This window comes from Tiliqua scincoides, chromosome 7, assembly GCF_035046505.1.
Source record: "Tiliqua scincoides isolate rTilSci1 chromosome 7, rTilSci1.hap2, whole genome shotgun sequence".
Taxonomy (NCBI): Eukaryota; Metazoa; Chordata; class Lepidosauria; order Squamata; family Scincidae; genus Tiliqua; species Tiliqua scincoides.
Window position 1 is genome coordinate 1,925,157 of NC_089827.1, and position 9,689 is coordinate 1,934,845.

The 9,689-nt window shown below is 49.2% G+C and overlaps 1 protein-coding gene across 1 annotated transcript; it reads left to right on the top strand.

Moving 5' to 3' along the window:
* Nucleotides 1-212: 212 nt before the first annotated feature.
* Nucleotides 213-9,647, top strand: TSPO (translocator protein). The gene is made up of 4 exons (XM_066634086.1): nt 213-319; nt 4,623-4,818; nt 7,789-7,927; nt 9,398-9,647. The coding sequence occupies exons 2-4, from the start codon at nt 4,631-4,633 to the stop codon at nt 9,569-9,571; spliced, it is 501 nt and encodes a 166-aa protein (XP_066490183.1). The 5' UTR covers nt 213-319; nt 4,623-4,630; the 3' UTR covers nt 9,572-9,647.
* The last annotated feature ends 42 nt before the right edge of the window (nt 9,648-9,689 follow it).

A 9,689-nucleotide genomic window follows, 5' to 3' on the forward strand; every position in this document is an offset into this window, starting at 1 on the left:
GCAGGGGTGCAAGACGGGCGACGCCGGGAGGGGAGGGGAGGGGGCGCGGGCTGTGCCTGCTGGCGGGCAAGCGGGGGGGCTGCAGCCGCCCCCCTCCCCGGAGCTGTGCAGGGGCTGCCCTTCCAGAAGGGGAAGGGAGGCGGGAGGCTTGCAAGCGAGCCCGGTCTCCCGCCCGCCCGCCCGGCGAGCTGGGCTGGGCTGGGCTGGGCCGGGCGCAGCAGCTCCGCCTCTGCCCCGCTCGCCCTTCCCTTCGCCCTCGGAACTGCGCGCCACTGGGACGCCTCTCGCCCCGCTCTCCGCCAGGAAGCTCCAGCAGCAGGTGAGGGAGGGGCAGGCTGTCCTGCCCAGCGAGGGGCCGCGCCTCCGGGGACCCCACACGCGGGGGGTGTGCCCGGGGCGGGCTCCGCCTCCCCCAGGGTTGCAGCAGGGCCAGGCGCGGAAGTGCAGGGACGCCCCCTGCCAGACCAGCGGCGCCTCCTGGCCGTCGGGTGACTTTGGGGCCAGAGGGAGGGTCGCCTGGTGGGATGCAGCAGCCCGCCCCCCCCGCTCCCAGGACCCCGGACCTGCGGGAAGCACGGCTGGCCTGGCTGGCACAGCTCTCTGCAGAGCACCAGCAAAGAGCTGAAATGGCACAGATCCAGCCCGGGCGGGGGGGGGGGCACTCTCAGGAACCAGGACTGGAGCGCTGGCCTGACATGCCCTCCAGGGAGGCTTGCAAAGTCCTGGGGGCTCCTTGCCACTGTGGCATCCCTGCCAGGGCCTCGCGGAGGCTGTGACATGACTGTCAAACTAGATGTTGCCCAACACGCAGCAGTACAAATCCAGGTTTTTGTTTTTTTTGAATTAAATAGTACGTGAGTTTTGTCTCTGTGTTTAAAAAAATAGGCTGAAACTGGGCGTGGGGCCAGTGGGCTTGGGCACTTTGGGTGTGCAGCAGCCTTGCACTTTGCAGTCTTGACAGTGCCCACCCGGCTCACTTTTTAATGGGAAGAAAAACTTTGCTTGAAAGCCAAGGACCTCCTGCCAGCCCGGAAGACCTGCTGAATGTGTAGTTAGGAGATTGTACTTCTCTTCGCACCAACTGTGTTTAGCTCAGAACTGAAACCAAGAGTGCCACTGCCTGTGAAAGGCGCCTGCTCTCCCATGGGCACGCAAGACTCGCCAGCCTCTGCCTGCTGCCAGAAATTCCCCCAGTTATTTCCTCTCCACGCTGCATGTGCAGATACTGAGAAGCTTCCCGTGTTGTGGTGCTGCACCTTGTGCAACTGCTGCAGGCACACCAAAGCGCCTCCGTTCTAACCGCAGCTCATCAGTGCTGGAAGCGAACCAGGAGGTGGGTGGGATTCTCTGGGCCCGGCTGTGCCCAGAGAAGCAGAATCCAACTTGTACCAGCAGGTGCTGGTTTTGACATTTTGAAATTGTTTAAGAAAGCCAGATGGGGTGTGCCTGTGAAAACTCCACGCGGCCCTGAAGCATTTGCTGCAAGATTAGTAGTACTGGAAATGGGGACATTTTTGAACCATTTACATTCACCTACACAGGCTTGAATGACCTGTGAATCTTATCCTGTGACCGTTGGACTTGGCATCCGACAGCAAATTTATCATCTTGTTTATCTCATGACTCATTGATCCAATTTCTCCCTACCTGCCAACTCTGCTCCTTTATCGTTAGCAGCAGTCATGTACATTGAGCCATCAGTATCCGCAGGGGATCCATTCCAGGATCCCCATGCAAACAAAATTCAGCAGATAATGAACTCCATGGGGAGACCTGTGTGGCACCGCAATTACTTTGCTGGGAGCCATGCCTGGCCCTTTGGAAGTCACATGTGGCCTCCCCAGAAATCTGGATGTGACTGGAAGCACCTGGGAAGTTGCTTCTGAGGCATGAGGAGGCCATGTGCAGCCTTCCAGTGCCTCAGAACACCTTCCAGACATGACTGGAAGCCTGTGAGGCCCTCCAGTCATAGGTCTGGCATCCACAGATATGCAGATCCATGGGTGCCAAACCCACAGATAAGGAGGGTCCACAGTATGTAGAATGCCCATTGCCACACAAATTTTTGCTTGTTGGTTTGGGCCTAAGGCCATCCAGTGAGCTTATGGCTGAGGGGGGATTTGAACACAAATCTCCCTGGTCCCAGACCAATGCTCTATGTTGTTAAAGGCACATTTAACTCCTTCCTTTTCCTTCATCTCTTGCTTGCTGTTTTCTTGAGCAAGAATGGATATAATGAATCTTCTGCAAGTTAAAAGAACTGGGATATGTTGGAAGCACAGCTGGATGTTGCATCTCCTGTGTTTGTTGGTTGTGTATTAGAGCTAGAAGTTGTTTATCATCCTGAAACATGAATATCTCAGATGGCTGCAGTTCAACAGCAACATTCCATGGAGATATTGCACAAAAAGGAGGTGATAGGCTGGCAAGCCCATGAATCCTTTTTGATCATGTCCATTATGCAACTGGCCAGACTGCTCAGGGCACGAGAAGAAGAGGAGAAAGGCCTGACTTGTTGAATCAAACAGCAAACTTCAACCTTGTAGTAGCTTATGAAACTGGCATCCTGTTGGCACTGTTCCTGTCAGGCTGGTTACGCAAGTCTGACAATTCCTTACAAAACCTCTGGCCTACATTACAAAGAGAGAATGAAAGGAAGACGGCTTAAGTTTCTGTTGAGAAAATGGGAGCACTACTATATCCACCTACTACATGAAAAACCAGCCATAAATGTTCTTAAAACATTTCTTTGCATTGGGATCTTGAATATACAGTGGATCCCCCTCATCTGTGGGTTTGGAACCCCCAGATTTGACTTACTGCAGGTTCCCAGCCTGGGGCTGGAGAACCTCACCAACCCTGGACACAACCAGAAGTGCCAGGAGGTGTTCTGAGGCTCACAGAGGTCGCTTGCATCCTCCCTACACCTCAGAACGCCTCCCAGAGGTTTCTGAGACACACTTCCAGTTTTACAGAAAAACCGAAGTGAATCTCAGAAGCTTCTGCGAGGTGTTCTGAAGTGTGAGGCCTTCCCACACCTTAGTACGCTTCTGGTTGCATCTGGCAGTCTTCTAAGGGATTCCTCATGGATCTCATTATCTGCAGATGTGGTATCTGCTAGGGGTCCAGGAATGGAACCCCCATGGATATCGAGCTCCCACCTGTATGTCCAGTCACTGCTACCTACGGATTCGACCGTCCACAGGGCTCCCCGAAGCTTAGAAAGTGAAAGCGGAGCAATTGTACCCCACCTCCCCAAAACCCAAAGTGGAGCATAATCGCTCTGCTTTTACTTTTTAAGCTTCAGGGAGCCGTGCGGAGGGTTGCACAGGGCTCGCTGCACTCCTGGGAGGCTGCTGCAGGGACTGGTAAGTGCATGCCAGTCCCTGCGCCCCGCCTCCCAGTGACGCGATCTTGGGGATTGCGTCGTTACCTCCCCCCTGCCCCCACAAGGACTTACTGCAGCTCAAACTCTCCCAGAGAGTTTGAGAACCACTGACTTAAAGAAAGTTTTCACTTTAAGTGCCTCTTACATTTGCATGAAGTCCCATGTGTAATTGGATGCCTCTAACTCAGTTGGGTTTGGTAAGACCGTTGCTGTTAAATAGAGAACAGGAAGTTGACACACCTTGGAATGGTGGAGTTTTGCCTTTGTATGCCTATTGATGTATTACAGGCAATTATAAGATAAAATGTTTTTAGTTCATCAAGCAATATTAGTTGTTTTGGAATTTTATGGCCAGTGTGCCCAGAGATTTTTAACCATGAGTGCTTCTGTATGTTTGTTTTTTAAGGCTTGTAATCGCCTATGCAGTAATGCAGCTGGTTTTTGTATCCCCCCCCCCTGCCATTTTAGGCTCAAGCATGTATGCAGCTGCAAACAGTTTTACTCAAACTAGACACTGCCCCAGTCTGGTCCCCATGTTAGCGGACAGATCTGGTATCCTGCCAGCAACTTTAAGCACCACATAGAAGATAACTTGTGAATGGCACATTTAAGCGTCAGGATTCAGCACACCAGACAGCTGCAAGTTTGATACAGAGACAGTGCTGATCTCTGGTATACCAAGCAATCGATTGACAGAGTCTGTACAGGTGGTGCTGCAGTGCATCTCAGTTCTTTTTGTGGCTGCTGCTCTTTCTATCAGGTTTATGCTGAATCTTGTCCCCAACAAAATGGGAAGCTCCCACTTTGGTGCCCCTCATGCTTACAGAACTTAGAGGCCTTGGACTCCTGGTTTATCCCCTACAGCTGCCATATTGCTTGTAGGTACCTTGTTGCTATAAGGATGTATTTCCCCCAGTTGGAACAAATTTCAGTGACCTTCAAATAAAACTCTAAAAGGCAGGTATTGGTAACTGATGGCACCAGGGTCAGAGTTGCCCCCTCGCCTGTGGCCAACAAGGGTACGGAGCATGGATTATGTGTACAGTAACAGGGGCGGGGCGGGGAGGAACTGGTGGCCTAAACACCCCCTCCATCACCACCTCAAATTGACCTTCTGTTCAAATGGAACAAATGGTAATGGATTTTAACTGGAAATAACTTCTCTGTTAAAAATGTTTTCTTCGCATTTGTGAAACTGCACTTTGCAGAATCATCTCAACTCTGTGTGTTTCAGCATCCACAATGGACGAGGTGTCATCCTGGCTCCCAGCTGTTGGTTTCACACTCTTGCCTCATGCAGGAAGCATTTGGGGAGCTCGAATGACAAGGAAAGAAATTCCGACATGGTATGAATCTCTGGTCAAGCCATCGTGGCGTCCCCCAAACTGGGTCTTTGCTCCTGTCTGGGGCACTTTATATTCATCAATGGGGTAAGTGGTCTTATGTTTACTCACCCGAATACTTAAGGGCTTAATGTGTGCTTAAGAAAACCATTGAAGAACTATGGGCCAAAGAAACTGAACTTACTTCCTAGGATCTCTACTTGAGTCCCCTTCTGGTTTTGGACATTTCACTAAGTGTTTTCACTTACTTTAAATATGCAACAACATTCTGTGGTCAGTGTACACACCTCATGTTACTTATGGTTTGGATCTGTGACTTATAAGCGAAAGCAGCTGGGAGTACGCAAGCCACTAGGGTGAGGAATAGGGCCTTCTTGGTGGTGGCACCCCAATTGCAGAATTCCCTCGCCCTGGAATTAGTGGAATTAATTCCCTCCTTCCCTTTTTGGAGACCTTTCAGCAGGGTCTTAAGACTTTTTTTTATTCAGAGTGGTGTTTGATAGCTGACATGATGGGCTGGCATTTTAATCAAATGTAGTTTTAACAGTTTGTCAGCATTCTCCAAACCATGGCCTATGAGCTGGATGCAACAGCCACAATGCAACAGCCCTTCCCACCGTGAGTGCTGCTTACCGTTCCATTGCACTGCTGCTAATCTTTCCAGCCGATCTGTACACATAGACATTCTGTGCAGTTGTGTTTGCATGGAAATCTGGGCGCAAAGCCTGCTGGGGGGCAGTGGGGCAGCAGACGCAACTGCTCATTGTGTCTTTGTGAACAGATCAGCTGGAAAGATTAGCAGCACCATGACAGAACGGTAAGCAGTGCTGGAGATACGGAGGGCTTTTCCATTGCACAGCAGTCTGCAGTTTGGTGACCTCTGGTTTATATACTATGCTCTCTGCAGTGATCCATTGTAGATGTGTTTGAAAATGGTGTTATCTATTTTACTAGAAGTAAGACCGTTGTGCTCAGTAAGACTTAGGACCCAATCCTATCCAACTCCCCAGCACCGATGGGGCTGCATTGCAGCTGCAAGCAAATGTTCCCTTGCCTTGAGGAGGCCTCTGTGACCGAACTACCACTACCACCTGCAGGATGCAGCACATGCCCCATTGGCAAGGCTGCAGCAGCACTGGAAAGTTGGACAGGATTGGACCCTTGGCCTGTAATCTTATCTTACTCATCAGAAGCAAACACCTCTATCCTTTGGGGTTTGTTTTATTGTTTTACCATTGTTATCATTTTAATGTTATAGGTAACCTCAATTGCCCTCACAGAGAAAGGCAGGATATAATTTTTTTGATAGAATAAAATAAAATTCACAGATCTCTGGGTTAGTGACACAGCGGGCAGACTTCTTGGTACAAAAGTCTGGGAGTGGATGTGGTAGCCACGTTAATAAGACAAGCAAACAAATAAGGTGGTTTTAGCTTTAAGCATGACCCCTGTTTAAACTACTCGAGGTAGTCATAGTACAGTTTTCAAGTAAAAACTTGCTTATGGGAATTGCTGTTCCGGTGTTAATCCAGCCCTTCTGCATTTGTTTGGCAAAGCAAGAACATTAGAAACAGGGATTTGGAACCTGGCCACGGACTTGCTTCCTCCCATGTTCGGTGTGCGGACATTCTAGCTAATGTGAAGCCGAAAGGCACCTTTCCTTTTGGAAGAAACATGTTGCTTGGGGGAGGGGGCACATGGTGCCCCTAGGCAGGGCCTCCAAGAGGAATTCAATCAGGGGGTACAAAGTTTCTTTGGGGCCCCTTCCCAAAGAGGGAGGGTGTGAAACAGAGTGGGGGGGGCATTGGGGGTGGGCACCACTTCTGCAGCAGCTGTAGGCCTGCAGCTGTGTCCCTGAGCTCCCATCCACTACTTCATTGTAAGCAGATCCACAAGCCAAAGAGCTCCTGGAGCAGGCCAGCTTCCTCCCGGATGTGACAGTTAAGGAATGTATGCATTCCTGGACCTGGTGCGTGTGGCTTCTGGCAGTAGTTGCTGCCACGTGCATCCTGTGTGGGCAGTGAGTCTGAGTGAGATTGGAAATTGTCAGGTCCCAGGAAATTTCCGGGCCCCCTCCTTAGGCTCCTGGGCCCCCTTTTTGACCCTGGGCCCGGGTACAAATTACCCCCTTTACCCCCCTCTCCTAGGCCCTGCCACTAGGCGCCATCTAGAAAAATAGAACAAAAAGTGTTTTAAAATAGTAATTTTGATTAGCAAGCGAATCACAAATGAATCAAGTGCGATGTTACACATTTTAGAAAAACAGCAGTTATGCACTATAGCAGGGGTGCCCAGACTGTGCATCGTGACACCCCAGGGTGTTGCGGCACACTCGCAGGGGTACCATGGGATGTCCCTGGTGGCAATTCCTACCTCTTCGCCTGGGTGTCACAAGATTTGGACGCCACCCTCTTGGATCTCATGAAACCTCCTGAGATTTGGGCATTGCCTTCTTGGATCTTGTGTGATTTTGTGAGATTCAAGATGAGGGCAAGACTGCAGGAACATTGTGACGCAAGTACGTTTGGGAGCCACTACACTACAGGCTAGGAAGTCCACTAGGAAGCCCTCTGTCAGGTAACAGTTTCTGTATGTGGACACAGCTCAGCCAGGTTGTCATCCTGAACAGGTTGTTTTATGGAGCTCACAGGTGATAAGGTTTAGGTAATGTCCTGTGGGACCCAACTCATTTAAGGCAGTTCCATTTTATCATCTTGGCAGTTTTGGAAAGGTGCCTCTTCAGTGACAAAAATGGAAGTTTAAGCAATGTAATTTAAGGCATCAAGTTAAAATCATGGGAAGCAAATAGGTGGTTTGGTTATTTTGAGGTAGGAGTTATTTGGGCTATTGCATCAAGAATTAGATTTAATATTCATAAAGCAAACTTAGTTTAAAACGTGTTTAAAATATCCCTTTTCTTGTGGAAGGGGATAAGAACCTAGAAAAGTTAAGCAAGCTGAAAGCATCTGACATTTTCTCATGATCTGCATCATTTAAATGGCTGCCTCTTGTCCAGTTTATTTTCTGTACCGAAAACATGTTGTTCCATTCTTTCAGGTACGGTTCTTACCTGGTGTGGAAGGAATTGGAAGGCTTCAATGAGAAATCCATGGTGCCACTTGGTCTGTATGCAGGACAGTTGCTGTTAAACTGGTCATGGCCTCCCATATTTTTTAGAAACCACAACATAGGAGGGGTAAGAAGTCACTGGCCTTGTACCTTAGTGTGTTAAATGTCCTGCCATTGCAGGACTATTTGTCTGCCGGTTGTACATGATTCTGGACTGTCGCTGTAAACGTCAAAAAGCCAAATAATTTTTCCCTATTGTGTGCAACTGCCTTAATTGAACAGTAACCTGCAGCTTTATACATGGTTGGTTGGTATTATGATTGGGGGTAAAAAAGTAATCATTTTACCCCCAACCATAATACTGTTAAAGCTGTCTTACCCAGCACTTAATGAAGATGCAAACTGTTCATTGGCTATTCTGGGGGGGTGAGGGTGGCATGGATACCCAATTTAAAAAGGTACACTCCTTAACCCAATTTTGTCTGGCCCACAGGTGTACATGTTTGGTCCTTGTTGCATAGATGCAGTGTTGGGCAGAAATGACTTAATGAAGCATCCATTAAGCAGGCTACCTACTGAGCCCCCTCCCTCACTTATCCGTGAGAGCTCCTTCTGCCCTCCTTCATCAGGGCCTGTAGGAAGAGAGATGTCCCATTTCTGCTACACCAACTTTTTACATCTCACAGCACACTGAGCGGGTACTAAAATTATCAAGGCACACCATCAGTTTTTGGACAATGGACAAGGCTCACTGCATTCTGGCTGAGGGCTCACATTCCCCAACCTCCCATGGCACACCTGCAGACCACCCGTGGCACACTGGTTGTAAATCACTGTGTTACTTGTTGACTTTGGTCTGCTTGTAATGGCTCTCAGTGAAGGAAGGGAGGTGGGGAGGCCCTGCAGAGAGCCTTGTCAGATAAGAAGGAAGCAGCAGGAGCCCTGAAAACTGCGGTTCCCAAACTTGCAGGGATCGCAATGTCACTGGAACCACTGAGACAGTAAATGACAGCGATGCAAAATGTGGTGCACGGTGCCCTCACTGCCATTCACTTCCGGGTTCAGAGGCTTTGCACGAGCCTCCAAGGAGTGGTAAGAGTCAGAGTGCGCAGAACTTTTCACAGCACATGGTTTCCATGAGATGCAGCTCTGCCCGCTGTGCTGAGCATCCTGCCTCTGCTGGCCCCCGCAACGCCCCAGCAAGTGCCTCGCAATGCCCAGCACACAGATTAGGAACTGCTGCCTGAAAGCCAGGAACCCTTTGTTAACTCCCGCAGTGGGGTAACTCTCATTCCCTGCACAGGTTGGATTTCAGAGCTTTTACAGTAATTCACAGTTGAGAAATTGTTTCATTCAGGAGACCTGCAGGTAAGTCTCAACAAATCCACTCATGGGGAACAGCTGCACGTTTTTTCTGTTTCAAGAAATCTATTGCTATTTGTGTAGTCAAGGGGTTGATAATGTAAATTGAGTACACTGAGCTTAACAAACAAGACGACTCCTTTTATGGCAAGGGGGATGTTGTAGTAGCCAGTCTTTGTTTTCTCTGCTTGAGAGTTCTGAGAATTGCATTTTAATCTCCTTTATTCTGTTTCAGGGACTTGTCACGATACTGCTCACCACAGGAGCTGCAGCAGCAACGACAACAGTCTGGTATCATGTCAACAAAACAGCAGCCTATTTGATGTACCCTTATTTAGCATGGCTGGCCTTTGCCTCTTTGATCAACTACCGAATCTGGAAGGACAATCCCAGTAAGAAGAACCCATAACATGGAGATATTTTCCTGAGGGAAGCCATGGAAAACCTAAAGAGGACTTTAAATAAAATTCTAAGCCAGATTACAACTCCTGTCTCATCATTTAAATTGCGTGGTTCAGATGTAACAC

What these genes read in the sequence shown, in the direction of transcription:
- TSPO (XM_066634086.1), top strand. Translation starts at nt 4,631, where the DNA reads ATGGACGAGGTGTCATCCTGGCTCCCAGCTGTTGGTTTCACACTCTTG. An exon ending in ACTTTATATTCATCAATGGG is followed by an intron (nt 4,819 to 7,788) that starts GTAAGTGGTCTT and finishes CCATTCTTTCAG; the next exon opens with GTACGGTTCTTACCTGGTGT. An exon ending in GAAACCACAACATAGGAGGG is followed by an intron (nt 7,928 to 9,397) that starts GTAAGAAGTCAC and finishes ATTCTGTTTCAG; the next exon opens with GGACTTGTCACGATACTGCT.